The 27744-nt window shown below is 40.6% G+C and overlaps 1 protein-coding gene and 1 long non-coding RNA gene across 2 annotated transcripts in view; one reads left to right on the top strand and one right to left on the bottom strand.

The window, feature by feature from the left end:
- The window catches only part of LOC145792781 (uncharacterized), a 120292-nt gene that overhangs the window by 51546 nt on the left and 41002 nt on the right, over positions 1–27744 (bottom strand). The window lies entirely within an intron of this gene.
- Positions 59–27370, top strand: LOC114322605 (zinc finger CCCH domain-containing protein 11-like). Its single transcript, XM_082869506.1, has 6 exons — positions 59–148; positions 2915–3103; positions 3391–3521; positions 3600–3684; positions 12558–12597; positions 27058–27370. The coding sequence occupies exons 1-6, from the start codon at positions 59–61 to the stop codon at positions 27234–27236; spliced, it is 714 nt and encodes a 237-aa protein (XP_082725632.1). The 3' UTR covers positions 27237–27370.

Raw genomic sequence — 27744 nt, 5'->3', positions numbered from 1 at the left:
TAAGCAAAGGTACAGATCTAGATCTGTGGCGTGTGTGAAGAAGAGGAACTCCATTGCAATGGCATCAAAGATCTTAATGATTGCGGTCTTCGTCTTCGATGTCATCGCCTTTGCGTTGGTTGTTGCTGCTGAGCAGAGGCGAAGCACTGTGAGCTCTGTTCCAATGGAGTTGATGTTGTGAATTGAATTTTAATTGAAGCTCTGTTCCAATGGAGTCAACTTTATCTGCAACAACAACAACAACACTCTTCATTTGTCGTCTACACCATCCGATTCATTGCCAATCCGTGTCTCCTTAACTCACACGACCTTTCAACAGCGAGTCTCAGAGATCAAAAACATTGAATTCGATCTCTCATTCCCCAAATTCGCTCACGACTTTGTGTTCTGTTCGCTCTCGCTTACACTGCGTTGCTTCGCTCCCTTTCGCAGTTGCCGACGGTAGAGCCGATGGTGGAGCTTTGTCGCCTGATGCGATAATTATTAATGTCGAAATAATCGCTCTCTCTCTCTCGTTCTCTTCTTCTTCTTTGCTTTTGAAATGAAATGAAATGTAATTCTTAATGTGTTTGGTTGTTGTAAATTTGTAATGAATTCTTCAATATCTAATCTCTCTGTGTCTCTCTCATCTCAGGGTATGATGTGTGGAGGATGTGTAGCGAGCGTGAAGAGAATTTTGGAAAGCGAAGTCAGTAAAATGTATATATATATATTGTCTTCCTTCTTGTTCTTTATATTTTCTAATTTCTCTATTTGGTTGCTTACAAAATGTACCCTCTATTTATATAAAAGGGGAAATCAGTGTTCAGTGTAAATTTAGAAAAAATAATTTACATATTAATGGAGGGTTTTCTTATGATCTCATAGTAACAAATGAGGACAGTTCTGTGAGATATCAATCTTTGACAGAGTGCATACATGAGCGGGCCAAACATCCTCTTCTGAAGAAGTTTCTTCTGGTTCCAAGTGATTTTGTCAGTGCTGCGGGGCAACTCAAATTGCAAATCTGCATATGGAGGTACCATGTTTTTCCTCACATCTGAGAAGGTGATTGTGTCGTTTTAAGGTTATTGTAGATGTTGTGAACTTATAGTTCATTTCCCCTAGGAACTGACTTGGGTAATTGGGGTTTTTGTGCTAGCTTAAGTTAAACTTGCTTATTTTATTTATACCAGAAACCTTTTTATGCTGTAATTGTCAATTTTGATCTTTGCTTGATTGGTTGTGTGTCTCTTGGTGGCTGATAGTTTTTATTTTTCTTGGTATTTTTGTTTCTTATTTTTCTAAGTGAAAGTAATTGGTGCACAAATAAATTGCAGGAAATGTAAATGAGCCCTAGGAAAAGTGGCACTGGAAATGATATGTGTATGGGCTCACTGATTCTATTGATATGATTTGGTGTGTAACTTTGTGGTATGGTTTTATCATTACTGTTTTGGTAGATGAGAATTGAGATAAACTAATAACATAAAACTCTTCTTTTTGATTAGATGATCTGCATTTTGTTTTCAAGATATTCAGATACGGGGGAAAGCAACTTGAGGGCAAAATAATTGGCCTTGAATAGCTCTATATTATGCATCTTTTAATATTGCATTTAAATTGAGAAATTATTAAAGCTCTTGGAGTAAGTTTAAGTGATACTTCAAATTGATAGATATTGGATTGAATGTTTATAAACAAAAATTGGTTGTTCTAAAAAAAAAAAAAAGAAGAAGAGATTTGGCTACTAAAAAATTGGTCGGCAAACTCTACACTTTTGCGACTAAAATCATTGGTCGGCAATTCCTTACCTTTTGGCGACTAAATTGTTAGTCGGCGATTCCTAGACTTTTGGCGACTAATCTGTTTGGTCGTGGAATATGACAATTGGCGACTAAGATATTTGGTCGGGAAAATATCACTTTTCGCGACCAAAGTGTTTTACCGACAAAATGGATTAGTTGCAGTAATGATATATTTAGCGACCAAAAAATTAGTCGACAAATCCAACTTTTCCCGACCAACAAAAATTTTGGTCGCGAATTACTTTTGTCGACCCTCAATTGGCGACTAAAGTAGTGACCAAAAAAATTGGTCGCAGATAACTTTTATCGACTAAAAATGGGCTTTTAGCGACCAATTTTTTGGTCGGCAAAGGTGTCATTTCTTGTAGTGTAGGTGTGCCATCAATACGGTAAACCAAAGTTTCGAAGTTCCAGGGATTGGAATTGATAGAGATCTCTATAACAGTAATAGTAAACAGATGTTAAGGATGCCACAAATACAGTTCATAAAAATATGCTTAAATATTCCTTCGCTTAACAATTGAATTAGGTATAATTCCTTAAACTAATTGGGTAAATAAGCACCTCAACACTACTATCATTATATTTAGTTTTTTATACCGTAGTTCTTTATTGTGCTCATTTTCAAACTTTGGATCATCATTCTGATCAGTGGAAAATGTAGGGAAGAGTTTTGAGAGTCCAGTGACATAGGAGTGGGATTGAACATTTTAAATATGTGATAAAGTTCGTCGGCCTAAATCTGAGTGTAAATTTCTAAATTTGGACAGGTTTATCTTCGGGACAATAAAATAAGTTAAATCCTCAAAATGGCATATTTTAAGTGTCATTTTTAGATTTGGTGTCTGTGTGAGGACTAAGGACACTCTTTTATTGAAGCCATCCTATAATGTAGTTTACCGCTAACTTCAGTGCCCCAAAATTCATTTTTATAGAAATTAATTTAAAATTCCTGTCTAATTAAGTTTTTTTAGGGATGATACACACATATTTATGTATGTATTGTATTTAGTTTACATGAGGTTTTAGGTACATTAGTGTCAAGTAAGTCCTTACTTTAATATATATGTTTTTTTTTGTAGAACATGTTATTTGTATCAATTGACTCTTAATGGATCAATGGGCAGGTTTGCAGGCACTTTCTTGATGCAGCGGAGAAGAAAAAATATGGTTGGTTTTGGGTTTGCCCAAATGGCGGCAAAGAGTGTCACTGCAAATATGCTCTTCCTCCAGGGTATGTGTTGAAGTCTCAGATGAAGGCACTTTTGGAGGAAAAGGCTAACAAGATGCCTATTGAAGAAGAGATTGAAAGTCAAGTGATCAACATGTTTGCTCTTTTCATTGATTATTAACCAATCTTTTGTAGTGCAATTGGAAATTCATCACATTTTTTCAATATATGTTTTTTTGTTTCCCTTCATTATATTTAGTTCTCATAAAGGTCAAGCCCAAATATTTAGGGCCCATTTGCTTCGTGTTTTGTTTCAGGCTTTTGTGTTTTTGTTTTCAAGAATTATGAACACAAAACAAAACAAGTTTGGTTCATGTTTATTTTGTCATACTCTGAATAGTGCTTGTAATTTGGGTGTCTTAATTATTTTAGCGTGCGAAAGTAACAACTTCAACTCCAATGACTCTAGAGTTGTTCCTACAATGGAAGAAGAAACATATGGATGAAAGAAAAGCTGGCTTGGCTGCCCAGCGAGCAGAGAGGGCTAAGAATGACCGCATTAGGTATTCTAGTCCTTTATGTCTAATTAAATTTGATATGTTTTATTGGATTGCCATTGACACAATTTCTATTTTCTTCAGTGGTCGTGAGTTGTTTCTTTCAGATTCTAGCTTGTTTGTGGATGATGCCGAGGCTTATGAAAAATACCAAATAGAAAAACCTGATGTTAGTGAACATAAGGTAGTCATTCTTTTTTTTTTTTTGGTTGCAAAATATATTTATGTATCTCTGAAAATTGCAGGGAGTTAATGATCATCCCTCAATTTACTGGACTGCTAGTTTGGAATGTTTTCACAATTTTATTACAACTCCTTTTATTATTATTGTGAAAAAAAGAAATTTACTGCTGATGTGTGTGAATTATATTTCCAGGAGAAAATTTCGCTTGCTTTAGAAATAATAAGTTTATGCAAATGAAGTATCGGCACCTTATATGAGGAAAACTAAATATCATATTGTCTTTAGTGTTGTTGGGGATACTGTTAGGACTATGAGACACCAGAAATCAATCACACACAATAACACAAGTGATTTACGTGGTTTGACAATTGCCTACGTCCATGAGAGAGATATCCACTATAGAATTATCTCGGAGGGAGATTACAGTACTCACACGTCTCAACTCTCTCTATAGCATTCTCACTCACAGATTACACCCTCTGTGTTTTCTCTCTCACACTCTCTATGTATTCTCAGTGTGCTTACTGCATTAATCAACCCCTCCTTACTCATCTCAATTTGTACATAAGAGAGGAGGAGTGGGTTAAGGGACAACAACGAGTGGGCTTGGTGGTGCTGTCCCCACCATCTTTCTTTAGCTATCCACCATCTTCTTTTAGCACATCTATCATCTTCCTCTAGCACATGGTGCCACCCTCACCATGTGGATAGTAGGCTCCTCACCTTATGAAGTGTGGGCTGGAGCTAACAATTCTCCTCCTCCACGCCTATATAGATAACTAACTTTTCATTTGAAGTCCATCCTGGTCAGATTCTTGCAAACTTCCAGTTTGTCTCTAGTGACAACTTTGGTCATCATGTCAGAAGGATTCTTATCCATGTGAATTTTCACTAGCTTCATCAGTTGTTTTTCCATTACTTGTCGTATCCAATGATACCGGACATCAATGTGCTTTGTATGGGAATGGTACATGGAATTCTTGCTTAGATCAATTGCACTCTAACTATCACAATATACCTTGTACTCTTCCTACTGTAGACCCAATTCTTGGAGAAACCGCTTTAACCACAACATTTCCTTTCCAGCATCTGCGGCAGCAATGTACTCTGCCTCTGTTGTAGATAAAACAATACACTTTTGTAGTTTGGACTGCCATGAAACAACTCCCCCTACAAAGGTGAACAAAAATCCTAATATAGACTTTCTACTATCAAGATCACCCGCCATATCGGCATCTGTAAAACCCTCCAAGATTGGTTCAACTCTTCCAAAACATAGACACATCTTTGAAGTTTCCTTCAAGTATCGAAGAATCCATTTGACAACCTCCCAATGCTTCTTTCCTGGATTGGCGAGGAATCTGCTTATAACGCCAATTGCGTGAGCTATATCTGGCCGGGTACACATCATTGCATACATCAAACTTCTTACTCTGGAAGAATAAGGGATTGCCTCCATTTCTATCCTTTTAGAACTGGTTGTGGGACATGAATGCTTTGTCACCTTGAAATGGTTGGCCAGTGGTGTGCTGACTGGCTTGGCATATTTCATGTTAAACCTTTCAATCACCCGTTTAACATATTTCTCCTGTGACAGCCATATCTTCTTGGCTTTCCTGTCACGAACAATCTTCATGCCCAAAATCAGCTATGTTAGGCCTAAATTCTTCATGTCAAAGTATTGCGACAAGTCCTTTTTCAACTTGTTGATCATAATAATATCATGTCCGATGATCAGCACATCATCGACATATAACAGTAGGATGATGAAGTTTCCATCCGAAAACCTTCGGAAATATACATACTGGTCTGCTACTGTTCTTGTGTACTCGTGATCCATCATGAATGAATCAAACTTTGTGTACTATTGTCTTGGTGCTTGCTTCAGGCCATAGAGACTCTTCTTCAGTTTGTAGACTAGGTTCTGTTTCCCTTTAACTTCAAATCCTTCTAGTTGCTCCATGTAGATCTCTTCCACCAAATCACCATGGAGAAAGCAATTTTGACATCCATCTGTTCTACCTCTAGATTCAAGCGAGCTGTTAATCCCAAAGCTACTCGAATGGAAATTATTTTCACAACTGGGGAGAAGATCTCATCAAAATCAATTCCTTTCTTCTGCTCAAAACCTTTGACCACCAAGCGACCTTTATGCAGCAATATTTTACCATTGACATCTTTCTTCAATTTGTACACCCATTTATTTTTCAATGCCTTCCTGCCCTTTGGAAATGAAACAAACTCACAAGTGTGGTTCTTCTGCAAAGAACTCATTTCCTCCTTCATGTGGCTTACATTCAGCAATCTTTCTCTATATGACTCTTTGCTTTCGAAAAACTCCCGGGCTCCCCCTCTTCAGTAATTAGAATATACTGAGAAGCGGGATATTTGGTTGATGGCACGACAGTTCTTCCAGATCTCTGCAACTGAGGCCAAGTTACCTCTGGTTGAGGGGGTTGCTCCCTCTGTTCAACACCCTCTTCATCCGTGTTTTCATCTCTTTCTCTCTGATCCTTAATTTCTAGCATAGGATCTCTTAACTTTGGCACTTCTTGTTGCGCATCATCACATTTAGCATTTTGTGATGGCTCGGGAGATGGGAACAAGTCTGGAGTGATGACATCTCTAGACTTTGCAGGCTTCTCAAAATCTGTTATTGTTTAGTCTTCCTGGAACACAACATCTCTGCTCCTGAACATCTTTTTGTTCATTGGGTCCCACAACTTGTACCCAAATGTTGCATCTGCATAGCCAATAAATATGCATCGTGTGGACTTGTCATCAAGCTTCTGTCTGTTTTTCTTGGAGATATGTGCAAACGCCTTACACTTGAAGACTCTCAAGTGAGAATATGATACCTTTCTTCTGGACCAGACTTCCTCAGGTATAGCAAAATTCAATGGGACTGCAGGCGACCTGTTGATGAGATAACAAGCTGTACGGGCGGCTTCAGCGTAGAATGACTTTGGCAACTTTGCCATTCTGAGCATGCATCTAACTTTTTCAATAATAGTGCGGTTTATCCTTGTAGACACCTCATTTTTGATCGACCTTAAGACTTAGACGTCATCGTTTGTGCACATGATGATTGCGCATGTTTGTGCTTGTTTCGAGTGCCCGAAGTTCTTGGCTGAGTGCCTTTTCCTGGAGGGAGAGAGAGGCCTGTAGGCCACTTTTTGTAGCTGTAGGCTACTTTTCCCTCTTGTAGGTCACTTGCAGCGGTCAGTAGGCTAGTTTCAGCAGTTTTCGACTGAGTGCCTTGTCTTGGGGCTTTTCAGCTCTCTTCTTTTTGGTTTGTTTTTGGACTATACCTTGTTACCCCTTGCTTGGAGGGAGGGGAGGGCCTGTCGGCCACTTTTGGCAGCTGTAGGCTACTTTTCCCTGTTGTAGGCCACTTGAAGTGGCCGGTAGGCTAGTGGAAGTGGCCGGTCGGCCAGACGCCCTATTTGACCATTCGACCTAGTTGTATATCGGAAACTATAGTGACCATTCCAAACTAGGACAGGTTGCTTACCCGAATGTAGGTTGTTGGAAGATTCTGGTATACAAAGTTGGAAGATTCTGTCGGGTGTCGCGGCTATCTGGTATACAAAGTTGGAAGATTCTGTCAAGAGGAGTTGGGAGGAGATGGCTGAGGCCTTCGTTGCCCAGTATTCACACAACACGTAAATCGAGGTCATAACTCGTGATCTCGAGACAACCAGGCAAGAGCCGAAAGAGGGCTTCTCTGATTTTGTAACCTGTTGGAGGGCCAAAGCTTCTATGATGACCACCAGGCTGGTCGAGAAAGATCAGATAAGGATGGTTGTGCTCAACCTCCAACCCAGGCTGATGTAAAAAATGATAGTCTTACCCCTCCCCACCTTTGTCGACTTGCACGAGATTGGGGTACAGATTGAGGATGCCATGAAGCAGGGCCTTATTGACTAGGAGAAGGAGCAGCCCAGGAGGGCGTTTACCCGCAGTTCGAATGCGACCACCAGTGGTGATGCAGCTGCAAGATCTTCTGAAGTTGGAATGGTCACCACCACTCCGAAAATAGCCACCCCCTTTGTTGGTACGTCCAATCCAAACCCCCAAACTTTGAACTATCTACCTTGAAGCAAGAGGGTTTTCACCCCACTTTATATGCCTTTGTCTAAAGCTCTAGGGGTCCTGCTCAGGAAAGGACATCTGAAACCGTTAGAACAGTGGCCTCTACCCGATCTTCTCCCTCCAACACATGACTCGGCCAAATATTGTGCTTTCCATCAGCAGCATGGTCATGATACCGACTTTTGCTTCAGACTACGTCATGAGATTCAAGATCTCATTGACAACAAGGTAATAGCACCTTCAGAAAAACCAAATGTCAATCAAAACCCTCCACCTAAGTAGGTAAACTTCATCCAAACAACGGCCAACCCATTTGACCCCAGTATATACATCACCCCAGCCTATTTACCCAAGCCTGAGATGTTCATTCCAGTCAGCATGGACTTATGCATGATGGGTGCACCTGAACCTCAATTATCTCAAACCCATGAACCCACTACTTCTGAGCTAGTGAACATGATTGAAGATTTGCAAAAAACTGTGGCAGATTTAGTCTCTGGGATTTTGGCTCCATCATCGACCACATCATAAGCCAGAAGTTTCAATCCAAAAGGCTTCTTGATCTTGGGGCAAGCGGCAATTGAAAAGGGCCAACCTAAAGTCATCCCAAGTCTGGATGGTGGCATGTCGACAACAACTGGGCTCCGCTCTGATATAGCGATCCAATCTTTTGGCAAATTGGAGGCAAATGGCAAGAGAAAGGCCGGGGCAGGCATTGGTCCCCATGAATACCTTATGTGGGCTATTGAGGCTTTGAAAGCCAAAGGACTGAACAAATAGCAAGTGCTTGCAGTTGTTGCAAAAACTGTGGATGACACTCTTGCTACACACGATGAGTGCATCCTGAATCAATGGGCAAACAACGAAAATGGATGTCGTACCAGAAACACCTCTCTCAACTTCAATCCTATATCTGTCAGAGATCATCAAACCCAATCAGCACCTATCAACCTTTTGCTGGTACATCCAACACAACTGCGTAAACCTCAAACCATCAACCCCAAGGCCAGAGGTTCTTTAATCCCCTTTACATGGCTTTGTCCAAAACTCTCCAAATCCTTATAGGGCAAGGCCATCTTAAACCCCTTGAGCCTCGGCCTCTCCTGGATCCCCTTCCAACTAAGCATGATCTGGCTAAGTACTGTGCCTTCTATCAACAAACCGGTCATGGCACTGATAGTTGCTTTTGCCTTCGCCATGAAATACAAGATCTGATTGATAACGAGGTTATCGTCGCACCAGGTCCTGCAAAGTCTATCGGCACTGGATCAGTGAACTTGGGGGATAATGTGACTATGTGATAGGGGGATGAGCCACCTGTTGATGGCGCTCAGTTTACTCCAGATGTGGTAGATCGCACGCACTGTTTTGAGCAATGTACAAATGCTGTTCATTTTACTTTCTTACTTGGGTGTTGGGTCAGTCTTGTTGTGTTGTATTGAGTCAATCTTTTTGTGCTGAGTCAGTTGAGTCTGTCTTGTTGTATCGAGTTAGTCCTCTTGTGTTGGAGTCGGGTGATTTCGGGGGTGTTACCTCGGGCATCACTTGCTTGTTTTGTGTTTGTCTTTTACACTCTTTCTTTTGCATCTTTGAACCAGTTGAGCCAGAAGATCTAAATGAAACAGCAGTGATTTTTACGCTTTTGTGTTTGTTTCTGCCTTGAGCCAGTTGTGTCAGCAAGTTTGAATGAAGCGACAGTGCTTTTCGCCTACTTTTCTGTGCCTTGAAATCATTGCATTGACCTAAGTTTTTCAAAACTTTTTGAACACTGTGGTGAAAACAAAGAGAAAGGAATTCCTTGGGATTTGTAAAAATTTGATCAATTGAGAGGAAGAGAGGCATGCTAAGCCTTTAATGAATGAGATCATATTTGTTAATGTGAGTATTGAGAAGGATCCTGGCTTGATCCAGATTGGTTCTACATTGTCTTCAGCATGAGCGACTAGTCCCTTTCTTAAAAAATTTCAAAAAATGTTTTGTGTAGTCTTGCGAAGACATGTATGGAATTGATCTTGAGATTGTGCAGCATATGATCGCTCTCAGCCTCTAGACTTGACCCCTTTGTTTTCAAACCTTGAACTTGAATTCAGGATGTTCAACGGTCAACCAATGAGAGGCTTGTATGGCCAGATTTGAAGCAGCCCATGAACTAGGGGCAATAAGGTCGTGTGACATCAAAGGAGGCCTGCCAGGCCAGATTTGAAGCATCCCTTGAACTAGGGGCAAGCAGGCTAGATCAAGAAGATCAGATGTCATCAAAGGAAGCTTGCAAAGCTAGATCAGAAGAAACTCTTGAACTAGGGGCAAAAATGTCAGATGTGCTCGAAGAGTCAAAGATGAGTCATTTCTCAAGCTAATGAAGACTGGCAAGAAAGCCAAATTCGAGTAGCTGAAAGAAGACAAATTCGAGCAGTTGAAAGAAGACAAATTTTGCTGGAGGACAATCGAGCTCCTATCTACAACACTAGGGGCAAATTCAGACCTGGTTGGATGGGCTCCTACATCATCAACGAACAACAGCCACTCTCTTGGATTTAGATGGCTTCGAGATCTCAAAACTGATCAACAGGGACAAAGTTACACTTTTCTACCCTTGAGAGGCTCGCTGGGCCGAAAACCCGGAAGGGCGACCCAAGCAAAAGTTAGAGCAAATGAAAAAGAAAAAAAGAAGAAAAAAGAACAAGAATGAGAAAATAAAAAAAATGAAAAGAAAATGTCAAAAATGAAAAAAATAGTAGATGAGAAGAAGAAATGAAAAGAAAAAGAAAAGAAATGAGATGAAAAGAAAAGAAAAACAGAGCTAGCAAGGTTGAAAACCCAGAAGGGCGGCTTTGGCAAAAGTTAGAGCGCAAAAGGAGAGAGTCAACACTCAAGACCGAACTACGTAAGGCTTGATTCCCATTTGTGGGATACGTAGGCAACTTCATTATGAAGTCCAGCCATAGACATTTCCAAATTGACTGTGTCCATGTAATGGTTCTGATCATCTTTGTGTTCTCCGTATCCGAGAGTTCGGTTGTAATCATCACTTTGGCGACTAATTACAGTGCGCTGTGGTGCCATTCAAACAAGGGGCAATTTTCCATTGCTTTGGATCTGAGGTTGTGCATCTCAAGAGTAAATTCTGTGTTGGTCGAGCAGTGGCCATTTGCAAAAATAGTTTTGATGATTTTTAATGAGGTTGACTAATTTTCTCGAAAATTATTTCATTTTTTCCAAAACTGGACCATTTGTTGGACCCAAAAAAGGAAAATTTTCAGTGCTCGCAACCTGATTTGCATGATTTCAAATCAGAAAATTAAACAAGCATGTTAATCAAACTCTCATTTTGGTTAAAATTGTTTTAACAAAAAGCCAAAAATAAAAAATAGTCAAAATGATGAATTAGGGGCACAGTTAAGTCAGGTCTTCTGTCTTTTCTCCCATTGTCAACATACTTGCCAAAAAGGGCACCATACTGGCTAGAAAGGGCGCTCTACTTGCCAAACAAGGGCACAACTGAAGCTAACAGCAGAGGGCCGAAAGCTTTCTCATCCTACAAACAAGGAGGTATCAAGCCAAGTGCGAAGCACGAACTGGAATGGAGCAAGGTATTCCACTCCCTCATCTGGACAGGTCTGATCACATTCAAGCCAAGCCAAGCCAAGGGCATCGTCAATCGATGTTAGTTGCAAATCTGTTGCACATCCAGTTGTAGCGTAACCCCTCTGTGGGAGAGCTCACTAGTTGTGAGTGAAAGAAAGAGAATCTGGCAGAATGCTAGGGGCAGGAGCCCGCGGCTTCCTGTTTATCCATCAACCACCCAGGGAAGGGATTAAAAAATAAGAGAGATTGAAGAATAGAGAGATGTGCGTTAAGAGAAAAAGTGAGAAAAGGGCTTTTTCAGAAAATTAGAGATTGAGTGCCAGAGTGATGTGAGAATCATAAATAAGAAAGGATGAGAAACAATAATTGGAGAAGCTGTGGGCTCCCCGTGAACTGAGAGGTCTCTCGCATTGGAGCACATCTGAGTGTTGTGTGTGCGTGTTTTTGTTTGTCTCGATTCTTGTTTTGAGTCGTTTCGAGTGTCAACAAATGTGTTTAGGTTGTTTTACCTTTGTTTTTCCTTTGTTGAGTCATTTTGACTGTGTTCGGTCGTAGACTCAATACCCAGTTAAGAATTCATTTCTCAAATTCAATTATAAAAATAAATCATTTTGTGCTCAGAGTGCTGTGCCATTCTCCACATTTGTGCAAAACAGGATTTGTTCTTTTATAAAACTGCTGGGTTCAACCCAGGTCATGTGAGAACAGTAAAACAAGGACCTATCTGAAGCTATTTAGGTTCCAGACTGCAAAGCAAAAGAAAAGAGGGAAAATGCGGGGCATTTGAGTGTGTTTCAACTTCAAAAAGTTATGGGATTGCATTTCGCATGTAGGTCCTCAGGCTTGGTTAATGCTCCGAAGTATGAGTGTGCCTCTACCTCAAGCTCAGGCTCAGGCCTACTTCAAGCCATAATGGCGATCAAAAGTGCCCTCCCCAAGTACTGTTCTATGCTAGAGACATCTTGGTTGTGTTTGCAATGAGTTCCTAGGAGACCAACTAAGACGGTGGAAACTAGAGTTCGAATGGCTGATGCCTAGAACACAAAGGTTCGGGATTTCCGAGACTAAAGTCTGGTTTAAATACCCAGGGGTGTATCCTCGGCTTGAAATCTGTATGGAAGCCCCATAGGTTGAGGTAGCAAATATGTGCCTTAATTCTGGATACTGAACCAACCTAGTCTGTCACCCCGTTGGAGAATAGGGAAAGTTGTGAACATGGCCAGGAAGAAAAGTAGTACCTGTGGTTTGGAAGCGCAAGATGCAGAAGCAGGAGATCCCCAACAACACAAGATCCCTTAAGAAAATGCAACGGAAGTACATTTCTTAAGCTCAAGCGGCCTGCACGGAAGCTCCAGAATGTGTTTTCAGCTTGTGATGCTCGGCACGTACGAGGTGTATCCTTTTAATTTGTTGCAACTCCTCCGAGAGGTAAATCATAGGCTGCCTTTGAATCGGTCTTGTTAAGACGCGTATTTCTTCACTGAACATATTGCATCGAATATGCATTGATTATTGTGCACAGAATATGTATGCTACGTTGCCTTGCATTGTATATGCACTTCTTACATTTGCATTGAATATGCATTTTAATATCTCGCATGGAACATGCATTTGTTACTCCCGCATCGGACATGCATTCATTATTCTTGTATAGAATATGTATCTCGATATTGCGTGGAATATGCATTTGTCATCTTTGCGTTGTATATGCACTTCTCACATTAGCATGGTGCATGCTGTCAACCTTGCATGGAACATACATTCCTATCCTGCTGTATTTGTTAAGTTTCTTTCTTATACAGGCACGATATTGTATGTACGGTTCATTCAGAGAAGTTTCGGGTAAGATCGTTCATATCTCGGTAAGAGAACGCTTTCCTTCATCTTTGTGTATCTATCGCATATGTTTATCTTTGTGTATCTATCGCATATGTTCATCTTTGTGTATCTATCGCACATGTTCATTTTGTGTATCTATCGCACATGTTCATCTTTGTGTATCTATCGCACATGTTCATCTTTGTGTATCTATCACACATGTTCACTTTGTGTATCTATCGCATTTAATCTCGTGTGCCTTGGGCATTGTTATTCTTTCTTCTCGTGCGCGCAGCGCATTAGGCCATCTTTGGTTAAGAGCATTTGGAACGTGTTCCAATGCTTATACCACTACTTTGGTTGGAAACGTTAGGATGTGTCCCTATGTTTCCCCCTCTTTGGTTAAGAGCATTTGGAACGTGTTCCAGTGCTTATATCACTGCTTTGGTTAAAAATGCTGGAACGTGTCCCTATGTTTTCCCCTCTTTGGTTAAGAGCATTTGGAACGTGTTCTAGTGTTTATACCACTCTCTTGGTTGGAAACGCTGGGACGTGTCCCTATGTTTCTCCCTCTTTGGTTAAGAGCATTTGGAACGTGTTCCAATGCTTATACCACCACGAAATACTGGGACGTGTCCCTATGTTTCTCCCTCTTTGGTTGGGAGCATTCGGAACGTGTTCCGATGCTTATACCACTCCTTTTTCGTTCGCGTGCAACGTGTCGGAATCTTGTCTGACACCTTGGGTGTGCCCAATGGTTGCTTTTGGCCTTTCCTGCGTGAGGCGCAGTGAAGATTGCATAGTTTTCTTACATCCTTTCTGCTTGAAATGTGGTTTGACTTGTGAGTCTCGCGCGCAGTGTGTTTGTGTTTCTCATGTGTGAGATTACTATACCTTATCGGTTTGCTTCAAATGCTGTATTTACTTTGCATAACATTTGTATCTAGATGCTTCATTACAGCTTTCTTTGCATAATCATAAGTTATGCTCTTGCATTGTTCATGTTCATTTGCATTTTGCCCCTGCCTACGGGCACATCTTTTGTTATCTTGTCTGTTTGTCTAAGTCTTCGACCTTGTCAAAAATGGGTCGTCTCTAGGCTTTGACATTCACTCCCGTCATTTCATGACTTCCGAGTTCTGTCAAAGAGGGACAACTGTAGACACCCCATTTTTGACCTACCTTAAGACTCAGACGTCATCGTTTGCGCACGCGATAATCGCGCATGTTTGTGCTTGTTTCGAGTTTTCGGGATTTTCGGCTGAGCGCTTTGTCTTGGGACCTCTTAACTCTCTTCTTCTTGGTTTGTTTTTGGACCATTGCCTTGGTGCTTTTGCCTGGAGGGAGAAGTAGGGTATAGACCAGTTTTCTCCCCTGCCAGCCAGTTTTCTCCCCTGTAGACCACTTTTGGTGGTCAGTCAGCTAGGGTGGGTGGTCAGTCGACCAACATAAGTGGTCTGCAGCCTGCCACCACCTTCTCCTCTCTTTATTGACCCTTTCTCTCCCATGCCAGCCAGTTTTTTCCCTTGTCGACCACTTGGGATGGTCGGTCGACTAGTGGGGGTGGTCGGTCGACCACTTTAAGTGGTCTACGGCCATTTTTTCTGCTTTTGCAGATATTTTTGGTGCCATCTGTTGGGCACAAAATGCATCCTCCCTACACAGGGAGGGATTCAAGCAAGCTTTGGCTTGCATATTCTATATAAGGGGAGCTCTCTCCCCTTTCTAGGGGTTCATATTTTTAGAGCAAAAATCTACTCTCTCTCTATATATATATATATATTTTTGTGCTTGAAAGTGGGAATTCTTGGTGGATTTGCAAAGGAACTCTTGATTAAACACTACCATCATTGAGCTAAGATACTTGGGAGCCTTATTTGAGTGACTTTGACTTGATTTTGCCTCAGAAGTGGCTGGTTTTGAAGATTGGGCTTCAAGGGTGAGTAATAGCCTCTTTAAAGCTTTATTTTCATTGCTTATTTAGCAACCTTTGCATGCTATTTTAGGCTTAGCTTTCAACTGAAAAAAGTTTTGTTTTGAAGTGTTTAAAATGGTTGTTTAAGGCTTTGTTTGAGTTAGGGGTGGTTTACTCCATTTGGTGGCTTGTTTTGCCTTGCTTTGTGCCATCTTTTAAGGCCTTTGAGACAATTTCTTTTTGGCCTTCTCACCACTGAAACTCAGAGAAATTTCAGTGGTAGAAATGTGGTTTTGAGGTCCCAAATGGGTGGGGGTGGTCCCCCCTCCTCTTCTCTTGTTTGCATGTGTTCATGGCTCTCCAAAGGAGCATGTGTTTCTACTTCTTAGAGGTTTTGTTTAGGCTCATTTTTGTGACTTTTCAGACCTGCCATAACTCTGTTTTTGGCTGTCTTGGGCACCTCTTGCATGCTTTTTATACTTGTAGTGTAATCCTACCTGTAGCCTTGCAAAGTAGCATGTCTTTGTGCTTTGAATTAGCTTAGTTTAAGCATATTTTTAGCCATTATTTGACATGTCATAACTCTGATTTGTGTTGGTTTGGTTGCCTTTTGCATGCTCCTTGCACTTGTAGTGCAATTTTGCTCACTAGCCTAGTGTATTTGGTGTTTTAGCCTATTGATTTAGCATGTGTATGCTCTACTCCAGCACATTTTTTGCTATGTTTTAGCATGTTTTAGGTCCAATTTGAGTGGTTTTGGTCATGCATGCTTGGCTTTGTATAGCTATAGTGTATTTGAATTCACTAACCTTGCACTTTGGGACTCTTAGCATGCTATATTTGTGATGTGTGCATGATATGGCTTCATTTGATATGTAATTTCAGAGCATAAACTTCTGCCATACTCTCATGTTTATCACTCTTTCATTGTGTTTAAGAGTTGTGCCCTTTTGCCTTGTTTGTGAGCTAATTCGGGAGCCTATCTTTTTTGCCATCAATGTTGCAAGTCTAGCATGTTTTTGCTACCATTTTGACCTGCCTTAGGTCTGATTTGAGTGCTTAAGGTCATTTGAGCATTGCTTAGTATGGTTATAGTGTAAAGCCCTTGACTAGCTTTGTATTTCAAGTCTCTTGGCATGCTTTATTTGAGCTATTTGCATGATATGACATCACTTGGTATGTAATTTCAGAGCATATGTCATTACCACACTCTCACATTTTTCACTCCTTCAATGTGTTTGAGAGTTGTGTCTTCATGTCTTGTTGGCGAGCCATCAAATGTGCATATTTTCCTTGTGTTATATGCCTTGATCTTAGTATATTTTAGCCACTGTTTTGGCATATTTAACCTCTGTCCGAGGTTGGTTTGGTCATTTGGGCTTAGTATTGTATGCCTATAGTGCTATGCTCTTTGCTAGCTTTGATGCCTTAGCTTCTAAACATGCCATGCATGCATTGCTTACATGATAGAGCCTTGGGCATGCCACTCTAGCATTGATAGATAAGTATGTTGTTTGTATGTTGTTTGCATTGCATTGTGTTTGGATCGGACGTTAATCCAAACGCAAGAAATGAGAGACGTTTCATAGTTGAAGTGATGAAACGTGCCTCATTTCTTGGTTGTCGTCCCCCTTGATTGTGCATGATAAGGTGGAGGTCTTTCGAGTCTTATGTGTGCATTCATTGAGTTTTGCGCAAGCTTGATCCTTTGGCCACCATCCATTGAAAATGTTTGGTTGTTGGCTCGAGAGTCAAGTGCCATACTCCTTTGAGCTTGAGATATGATAAGGAGTGTGGAAGTGCATACATTTCCTTGCAAATACACTGTCTTGCCTCTCTCTGTGCTCTGTTGCAGTAACATGAGGAATTTCAGCCCTCAAAGTGTTCTTGAGATCAGAAAGAAGCAATATGGAAATCGGTGTAATTTTCGAAGGATCAAAAGAGTGCAAATAGAGGCGTCTTGAGGCAAGGCGGTGGATTTCCGAGAAGACGCAACCGAGCATGCATATCTCCGATGCCCGCGAGGCCATTTATTGCTTTTGTTAGCTTGTAGTTAATTACCTGTGTTGTAATTAATTTAGCTTAGTGCTTTGTAATAATTTAATTAGTTTAGATTAGCTAGTTATTCAATTTGGTTTGTAATAATTAATTAGCTAGAATAGTTAGTTAATTAGTTGGTTTGTAATAGTTAGCTTAATTAGCGTAGCTAGTTAGCTTATTTATTCGGACCCTCCGTCGAGAGGGCAAATGTTGTAATAAGTGTGCGTGTGTGTGTGAATGTCTTCTAACCCCACGTCTTTCTCCCTTTTACTTATTAGCTTTCGATGGTTAGATTATGACATATTTCAATTAGCATACCTTATGCTTTGCATGCGTGCATCATTCATTTGTCTTGCATGCACCGGGCTCAGGGCATCATTCAAACTGCATTGTATTTCAATTCCTATTTGAATACATGTATCAAGTGTAGCATTCATATGCCATCTTAGATAGCCGAGCCTATTTTAGTTGCATTTTTGCATGCGTTGCATTAGGCATCTTGTATAGTTAGGTTCATGCATGATTACTAAGTAGCTTCTTTTTTGGCTCGAAGTACATTGTGAGTGTTTACGCTTTAGTATCCTTGCATGTGTGTAAGTGACTGCCATGATAACATGCTTGTCATGAGGCTATTTGCTTAAGTGTTTAACTGCATGAATGCCTGTGGATGAAGGCTTCATTACTTGAATTGGAACAATTCATCAAAATGTGCGTTTTAAGCCCTCTTTGCGGAGTGGCAAAGTCATGTTGTTTTCTAAGCCCACTTGAGGGTGGTAAATCCACATCTTAGCCTACTTGCGAGTAGCACTTTCAAACCATTTTCAAAAAACAAACATGAGATGTTTTTTTTCCAATTCTTGCGATTGAGTCTATACTTGTATGCTGTGCGCATCACATAATAAGTTAGCTAATAAATCAGAATAAGAACACATGTGTTTTCAAAAACAACATATCATGTTAGTAGAGGCCGATCATTTTATCGGGCGAGCGGGGGTGCTCATTTCATGACCTTCCCCTCTCGTACCCAAGTTCCCGAGCTGAAGCAACTTTGGTGATGACGGACACGTGGACTTAGGCACGAGTCAGGGTTTCCTAAATTTTCCAAAACAAAACATTTAGGTGACGACTCTGAAATCTGGCAAAGCAGTCCATGTTTGGCGCTTTTTGATTAAAATCAATTTTCTAAAACGATTTGTCGGATTTGGACAGACTCTTTGGTGATTTATCAGTCTTATATTGCACTTTGTGAGATTAGATTCAGAACCGTGATAGGAGTCCGAACTATAGTAGCTAGAACTACAAATCTGCGCCCTCTCCGAAAGGGCGGCGCGCGAAGCGAGTTCGGGGCGGTCTACAGTTTCTGGCGACTCTGTTGGGGATTTAGAAAACTTGACTCGAACATCATGATATGTTGTTTTGTTTACACTTATGTGTTTTTTTGCATTTGTATTTGCATTGGGGTCTGTTTAGTCTTTTGAGCATTGTGTTGCATGGTTCTAGTGTAATGCTCTTTACTAGCTTTGATGTTCTTGGCCCTTAACATGCCTTGCATGCTTTGCTTGCATGATTTTAAGCCATTTAGCATGCCATTTCAGTGCTGAAATGTATGCCATTTCACTCCAATGTTCACTCCTTCATTTGTTTTGAATGTGGTCTTGAGCCCCTTGTTGGCTTGAGCATGGAATTGAGGCTCTCATGTTTAATGGTTTTAGCTTTCTCTTGAGGGCTTCTAATAACCAAAAGCATGAGGCTTCTTTCATGCTCAAGGTGCTTGTGGCTTAGGCTATCTTTTTCATTAGAGGACAATCACATTGGACAAATCAATTAAAGGATTAATTGGTAATGATAAAATGTGTAAATAAAACGAATCAAGTAAAACATGCCAAGATAACATGTTTGTTACATTGCATGTGTTTGGATCAGATGTTAATCCAAACACAAGAAACGCGGGACGTTTCATACTCAAATTGATGAAACCTACCTCATTTCTTGATCACCGATGCCTTTGATCATGCATGATAGGGCAGAGGTCCATCGAGTCTATTCGTGCATTTATTGACTTGTACAAACTTGGCTTCTTGGCCATCGTGCATTGCGATGCTCAGTTGGTGGCCCGATAGTCGAGTACCACACTCATTTGAGCTTGAGAAATGATAAAGAGGGTGGTTGTACACACATATCCTGCAAAGACCTTGCTTTACCTCTGTTGTTCCTTGTTTGCAGCAAAATTGTAGAATGCAGAAGCAAGTGGCCAACCGGTCAGAGGAAGGGGCTTACCGGCCAGTTTAAGTGGCTGACAGTTCTTAGGCTCAGAGGTGGTCAGAAGTTGTTCTGGTTCTAGAGCAGAAACAACCTAGAGATTGGTTCGGTGTTCAGGAATCAAGGCGAATGGAAACAGAGGCAACCGGTGGCAAAGTAACGGACTTTCAGGAGGAAGCGGAGCAACCGAGCATGCATGCATCTCTCGCTTCCCGAGGCCGTTCATTTAAATTGCTTAGCTAATTAGCTAGTTAGCTTAGTCATTTTTGTAATTAATTAGTTAAGTGTTTAATTAATTAATTCGGTTTGTAACTAATTAGCTAGTTATTCAATTGTGTTGTAATTAATTAGCTAGAATAGTTAGTTAATTAGTTGGTTTGTAATAGTTAGCTTAATTAGCGTAGCTAGTTATCTCTCTTTCATTCGGACCCTCCGTCGATAGGGCAAATGTTGTAATAAATGTGCGTGTGTATGTGAATGTCTTCCAACCCCACGTCTTTCCGCTTTCAGTGGTTAGATTAGGGCATATTTCGATTAGCATACCTTATGCCTGAATGCGTGCATTATTCATTTGTCTTGCATACATCGGGCTCGGCTCATCATTCAAACTGCATTGTATTTCAATACACTTTCTTGAACAAGTGTTTCAAAGCATGTTATCAAGTATTGCATTCATATGCCATTCTAGATAGCCGAACCTATTTTAATTGCATTTTTGCATGTGTTGCATTAGGCATCTTAACATAGCTAGGATCATGCATGATTTCTAACTAGCTTCTGTTTTAGCTCGGAGTACACTATAAGTGTTTACGCTTTAGCATCCTTGCATGTGTAAGTGATTGCCATGTTTAGCATGCTTGCCATGAGGCTATGTGCTTAAATGATTAACTGCATGAATGCCTGTGGATGAATGCTTCATTACTTGAATTGGAACAATTCATCAAAATATGAGTTTTAAGCCCACTTGAAGTTGCAAATCATCATGTTTTAAGCCCACATTGTTTGGTGGCAAATCCGCTTTTTAGCCTACTTGCGAGTAGCACTTCCAAACCATTTTCGAAAAAACAAACATGAGATGTTTTGTTCCAAATTGAGCGATTTAGTCTATACTTGTGTGTTGTACGTATCACGTAGTAAGTTAGCTAATAATCAAACAAGAACATATGTGTTTTCAAAATAACATATCATGTTTAGTAGAGGCCGATCCTTCGATCGGGTGAGCGGGGGTGCTCATTTCATGACCTTCCCCCCTCGTACCCAAGTTCCCGAGCTGAAGCAACTTTGGTGATGACGGACACGTGGCCTTAGGCACGAGTCAGGGTTTCCTAAATTTTCCAAAAATAAATATTTAGGTGGTGACTCTGAAATCTGGCAAAGCAGTCCATGTTTGGCACTTTTTGATTAAAATCGATTTTCTAAAACGATTTGTCGGATTTGGACTCTTTGGTGATTTATCAGTCTTACATTGCCCTTTGTGAGATTAGATTCAGAACCGTGACAGGAGTCCGAACTGTAGTAGTTAGAACCCGATTCGCGTCCTCTCCCAAAGGGGGGCACACGGAGAGAGTTTCAGGCAGTCTACAATCCTCTCTGCCACACCATTGTGTTGTGGGGTGCCGGGAACTGTTGTCTTGTACCGGATACCTCTGCTGGCACAATATGCTGCAAAAGCATTGGAAGTGTACTCGCCTCCATTGTCTGTACGAAGACACTTTAACTTCTTCCTGGTCTCTCTTTCCACCATTGCATGGAACTCCTGAAAGTGCTGAAATACCTCATCCTTTGTTTTCAGGAAATACACCCACAACTTCCTTGATGCATCATCAATGAAAGTCAGAAAATACTTACGGCCGCCAAGTGACTCCACTTCGATTGGGCCACAAACATTAGAGTATACCATACTGAACACTTCTGTTTTCCTCTTGCTTGTTGAACTGAATGATAAAGACAATGTTCACACGGCTTCAAGGCACTCCCTTTGGATAGGGGTATCCTGGATTGTTTCACCAACAGATGCAATCCCTTTTCACTCATAAGTCCGGTGACTCCTTGTTTTCTGCTGCATTAAGACTTTCTAGACAGATCTTCGTTTGAGTCTTATACAGTGTTGAAGACATATCTCCTCTGGCGATTGTCAAAGCTTCTCTTGTCAGCTTCCAACGGCCATTTCTGAATGGACTTGTATAGCCTGTCGGTCCAGGGTGCTTCCGAAGATAAGATTGAGGCGTAAATCTGGAACATGCATCACATCTTTGAGAACCAGCTTGTGCCCGACATTAGTCTGAATGCTAATATCGCCAACACCCACAATCTTCAAATACCTAGAATTCTCCATTCGAACAGTGCCAAAATCTCCAGTATTATACGAGTTGAAGAGTTCTCTGTGGGAAGTGGTGTGATAGGATGCAGCTATGTCTATCACCCATTCTATGTAGTTGTGGTCAGCCACGTAAAGGCAATCCTCCTCTTCACCAACTGCAAGAAGTATTTCATCAGTTGTTGTGGCTATTGTATTCTTATCTCCTTTTGACTTACTGCTTTGGCATTTCTCTTTCCAACTTGGGCAGTTTCTCTTTATGTGACCCTCCTGGCCACAGTGAAAGCAATTGGAGCTGGAGTTACCTCGACCTTTGTTGTCTCTGGATTTACTCCTGCTGTTCCAGTTGCTTCTACTCTTGTTTCTTCCTCTGCCTCTTCCTTTACCTCTTGCCCTGCCTCTATCTTCTGTGACAAGAGCATGGGACTGATTACCTCCCATGTATTTCCTTCTTGTCTCTTCATTGTACATGGCATCTATGACCATGCTCATGGTCAACTTCCCTTCTGGTGCAGAGTTGCTGAAAGAGACCACCAACGTCTCCTAACTATCCAGTAAAGAACTGAGCAGTATAGTACGGCTTGCATTTCATCATCCAAGAGTATCTTGACGGTTGCAAGCTGATTCACCAAATTTTTGAATTCACTGGTGTGCTCGGTGACAGACACTCCATTCTTCAACTTTAGATTTACAAGCCTTCTCATCACCAAGGCTTTGTTTCCGGCAGTTTTTGACTGGTACATTCCTTCTAACATTGTCCAAAGGACATAAGCATCTATCTCCTCGGCAACATGGTGGAATACACTGTGGTGTATCCATTGTCTGATATAACCGACAGTTTTCCGGTTCATCTTTATCCAATCATCATCCTTCACTGCCTCTGGTCTAACCCCCCTTATAAAAATAAGGTCAAATAAGTCCTTATAATACAGAATGTCTTCCATCTGCGACTTCTAAATTGCATAATTGAAAGGATTCAATTTGATCATGGATCCGGAAATTGATGTGGATTCCACCATTGTCTTCTTTCTTTTTACAGAAATTTTGATTCAAAAATTTGACTGTACGGATGTGTCTGGAATACTCCAAATAGTTAAAAAGCACTATTGGATCGTCAAAAATAGACTCAGAATGGCTCAGATCAAGCTAAAACAGTTGGACGCCTCAGATCTGAGGCTGCACTTAGCCGCGTCGTACTAGATCAATCCTTCGTATGCTGACGTGTCTGATGGCGTGACTGCTGTTGTCGTGGCAGTAGACGTGGCTGATGACGTGGTAGTAGACGTAGTAGACACGCTGTTAGTGACGTGGCATGAATGTGTCAGCCATGTGGAATGATGTGGCGCTGATGTAGCTCGTCTTCCACCTTCTGCGCCCGTGAGACGCATGAATGCGTCTAGGATAATATGCCGACAAGGTAAACAGCGCGTGAAGCGCGTGTAGGAGATTGGGCTTCACACGCTTTGTTCAGAAAGCGTGTAAGGGTCCGTAGAGATGCTTCTGGGCCTTTTTTTTGCAGTTCTGGACTCCTCTAAGCAATACCTTGCTCTTGGTATGCTCAAAAGTGAATTTTGAGCAACTTGATTTCTGGCAGTTTCGAAAAAACGCACTTTGTTTTTCCGAAACGTGACCGACGAGGCTCTGATACCACTTGTTAGGACTATGAGACACTAGAAATCAATCACACACAATAACACAAGAGATTTACGTTGTTCGACAATTGCCTACGTCCACGAGAGAGATATCCACTATAGAATTATCCCGAAGGGAGATTACAGTACTCACATCTCTCTACTCTCTCTATAGCACTATCACTTACAGATTACACTCTATGTGTTTTCTCTCTCACAGTCTCTATGTATTCTCAGTGTGCTCACTGCATTAATCAACCCCTCCTTACTCATCTCAATTTATACATAAGAGAGGAGAAGTGGGTTAAGGGACAACAACGAGTGGACTTGGTGGTGCTGTCCCCACCATCTTCCTTTAGCACATGGTGCCATCCTTACCATGTGGATAGTAGGCTCCTCACCTTGTGAAGTGTGGGCTGGAGCTAACAGATACTTATTCTATAAGATTGGGATAGAGCTCTGGAAGTTTGATTCAATTACATCTTATATAGATGCGTATCTGATGTTTGATTATGAAAACAAGATAAGAAGATTGAATATTTTCTTTTCTGGATAATTTACATGCTATGCTTTATATACTTATGTAACATGTGTCTATAGATATCATTACAAATTCAGAATACTAAATCTGGCCATTCGTTAGTAAAAAATATTGGGTTGTGAAATCCAAAGTTGGCCATAGAATGATTGCAGTTGATATAAACTTGATAAGATGAATGAAGTGAGGCATTTTTTAAGGCAAGATCGGAGATTATCCACTGATATGGACTGTATTTATATGTTGTATAATTAATGGTCATGAGAAAAGTGGAAGGATGAAGGTACTGTGGGTCTAGGTTGTTAGGAAAGACATTGTTCTTTTTGATAAACAGTAGATATTTAACAGAAAACTTAACCTAGGGCTGAAGATTGCTTCCATTTGTTCTCGAAGGCCGTTTCTAGATGATTGAATAAAATAAGAGGGTTGCCATATGCCCCTACCTTTCTACTTTGGACACCCCATTTCTTTAGCCCTTTACCACCAAAATTGCTTCCCTTTTTATTTTATTTTTAGATCCTTACCATAATCTCAAATATACCCTTTGAATCCCACTCATACACCTTCCACCTTCAACTCATCCTTCCCTCCTCCTTCAGTCCTTCTTCCACTTTGACGACCCTCCCTCTCTTTCCAGCAACCTGCTCAGACAGCGATAGTAACAATAGAGCAATTGTCTATTTCTTAAAGTATCAGACAGATGCGAACTATGTTTCAAGGAATGTAACAACGTTGGAAGTATAATGGGCCCAAGTTCGAAGGGTGATTCCTCCATTGTAGAGAATCACATTGATGTTGCTGAAGATGAATGATGAATAACCAGTTCTGAAAACCCATCTTTTTGCCTTCGCGACCGCTTTCGCCACCATTTGGAAAACCAGTTTCGAACAAAAGCTTGATGTTCAGAACTATGTAGCTGAACAAAAGGCATATGTTCGGTTATGGGGAACTAAACATATTCAACATGTTCGGCGTTGTGTAACCGAACTAAGAGAAATCGACCAACCTATGAGGTAGGGAGAGAAATCGAAGGGGAAAGAGAGAATCGCGCACAAAAGAGAGAAAAGAGAGTGAGTTCTGGAGAATGAAGATGAAGAACGCGAAAGAGAGTTCATGAATATATCGCTCTTTTTCTATCGCCACCAAAACCCTAACCTTCGTCGTCATTGATAGTTCTGTGAACAACAGATGGCGGCGAGAGGGTCGTCGAAAGAGGAAAATAACAGAGGTGGGTTGGTTGCCGAAGGTTGTCAGTGGGAATGGAAGTGATGGTGGGATTAGGGTTAGGGTTAGGGTTAGACTTGGAAGGATAGGATGAGAACAAAATTGAAATTTGATGTTAGGACAAAATTGTAATAAAATAAAATATAAAAAATGGAGGGTCCAAAGGAGAAAGGTAGGGACATTTAGTCGCCCTCAAAAATAAAAAAAGATTTAGGAAACCCCAGAATGCTGTTATGTGTTTTCTGTTTATTGTTTTCCAGGAGGGTTAAATGACTAGAAACACCGTTTTCTTAAAGTTGCATTTTTCTGAAAACAAGTTTCAGATGGACTGTCGTGTTTAGGTTATCAGGGAAGGAACTTCCTAAATTTTGGTATTACAAAGGCTCAAATAAGAGCAAGGAACTAGGGCTCATCACAAATCAGGGAGCGACTTTTAGATGTTGAAGATACTCATATTCCTTGCACCCACTTAAATTAGCCTGACGAAGTGACGAAGCAATATTCCACAACACCTTGCCTCTCCACATCTCTCTTCTAAAATTGTAGTGGTAGTAAAAAAAGTAGCATTTTCTTCGGTAATCAGCTAGTTCCAGTCAACATAGAAAGGGAGTGCATGAGGAGACCACGAAGGGAATGAAAGGCAACATGAGAAGAGAGTGTTATGAAAACGAGTAACAAATGCTTGCGTTAGAAATTGGGCGCCCATGTGGCATGACCCTTTGAACTTTTTGAACCTGAACCTGAACCTTTTGAACCTTATCCATGTAAGTTTGAATTTTAATTCAAAATTTATTTGGATAACCATTTAGGATATCTATATCTATCATATCAATATACATGGATAGATGGATAGATAGATATTGGTGGCTATATATCTGATTATATATTTTAGATAATATATTGATATATCAGATACGTATATCAGATACCTTATGTGGTTCTTACTCATAACTCATAACCTTTTTTTTCCAGACTCTATCTCTCTGACTCTCTCCCATTAAACAACGATCAAGCCATTTTGCACTGTGACTTGTGTGGGTAATACTCATTTTGTAGTATCACTCCACTGCTGGGTTCGTTGTTCAGATTCTGGAAGCACGTGATTTATCCGCGAGATTCTATCACCTAAAGGTATGATCTAAATGCTTTTCCCGCTGCGTTATAATACTATGGGCTATTTTGGGAAGTTGGCTTTTAGCCACTTTTTTTGGTTTGTAGCAAAAGCCAAAAGTTGGCTTTTTTGTCTTTTTTTTCATTTGGGAAGTTGGTTTTTAGCCAACGGTGAAAGTACAATTTTACCCTCATGGGTCAAAATGTGTTACATAGGTGAAGTTGTAAATATTTTAAATAAATTGGGGTAGTTTGGTCATTTTATTATGATTTCACATCATAAACAAACATTAATCAAAAAAGTCAAAAGTCACTTTTTATCAACTTCTCAAATCATTTGTTTAAAAAAGTCAAAAACTTGATTAAAAGTCAAAAAATCACTTTTTACCATCTTCCCAAAACAACCCTATGATTTACAGCTTGGCCATAAGAAATTTTACTATGTACTATTCTTGCAGGTTGTTCGTATAGTCCTCAAGTTTTGGTAGCTTTGGAATGCTGTATGACTGTATAAACTTAGGAGAGAGGGTGTGCAATATCGCTTATGAAACTTCATAGTAGAAAGAAAACTACCTTCATTCAGTGCCAATATCGCTTATGAAACTATTCAAGAAAGTTATTTACATAAAACACCTATATGGTGTTTTAAAAATTTTTAAGGTTGGTATTATTGTTGTTGTTGCAGCATTTCAGCTCATATTCGTCATTCATTCTGAAAAAAGATATATAAAAAAATGTTTTGCGTGATTTAACTTGGAATCAAGTGGCTCTCTTTTGTGGCGGTTTCAATTTGATTGTGTTCAATTTCAGGTCCAGGAAAATCCAGCTGCAGGTCCAAGCACTTCAACAAGTGTGGTTGTTGATTCTGAAGAAGCCATGCCCGATGTTGACGGTGATGAAGACGATGATGATGAGCTGGATTTGGACGAGTTAAATGAGCTTGAAGCAAGTTTGTCGAGAACATCTATTCAAATCAGCGAGCCAGGTATAAAGGCTTCATCTTGAGAGAGAGAGAGAGAGAGAGAGAGAGAGAGAGAGAGAGAGAGGGTATAATTGTCATTATTGGCAACCTCATTGCATACGCTTTTTTGTGTGCGCACACACGAGTGTGCGGGGACCAGCTCGGCGTACAGTTGAAGAGGGGGGTTTAGTAAATGAACCACTGTTTGGCCAAAATAATCCATTAATTTTGTGTGCACTTTGTAGTGCTTAGATTAGATGTGGTTTATTGCTTTTGTATGAGGCAGAGTCTATATTTTTTGTTTCAGGTTTTACCTGTTTTGTTAGGTTTTATTTCTTGGCAAACCCGTTTGACAAAACTCCTTTGAGTTGTAATTTTATTCGCATTTTTATTTCAGTGAGGCTATGAGTTGTTAGATGCGAATCCAACCCGAATCAAGCATTTCAGAGAAGTTTGTGATGATAAAGCTTTCAAGATTGCCACTTCGCTGATTATGACGGGGATCGAGCTGCCCGGTCAGCTCGCGGGGGTCCAGGGGGCAGCGCCCCTTGG

The sequence above is a fragment of the Camellia sinensis genome, chromosome 1, assembly GCF_055761805.1.
Source record: "Camellia sinensis isolate YWXY chromosome 1, ASM5576180v1, whole genome shotgun sequence".
Classification (NCBI taxonomy): domain Eukaryota; kingdom Viridiplantae; phylum Streptophyta; class Magnoliopsida; order Ericales; family Theaceae; genus Camellia; species Camellia sinensis.
The sequence above is the reverse complement of the archived record's forward strand: the minus strand, read 5'-3'. Positions and strand labels throughout refer to the sequence as shown.

Coding starts and splice junctions, on each gene's coding strand:
- LOC114322605 (XM_082869506.1), top strand. CDS start 59: ATGGCATCAAAGATCTTAATGATTGCGGTCTTCGTCTTCGATGTCATC. Junction 3,522..3,599: donor GCTAAGAATGACCGCATTAG/GTATTCTAGTCC, acceptor TATTTTCTTCAG/TGGTCGTGAGTTGTTTCTTT. Junction 12,598..27,057: donor TAGGGAAAGTTGTGAACATG/GCCAGGAAGAAA, acceptor AGGAAAATCCAG/CTGCAGGTCCAAGCACTTCA.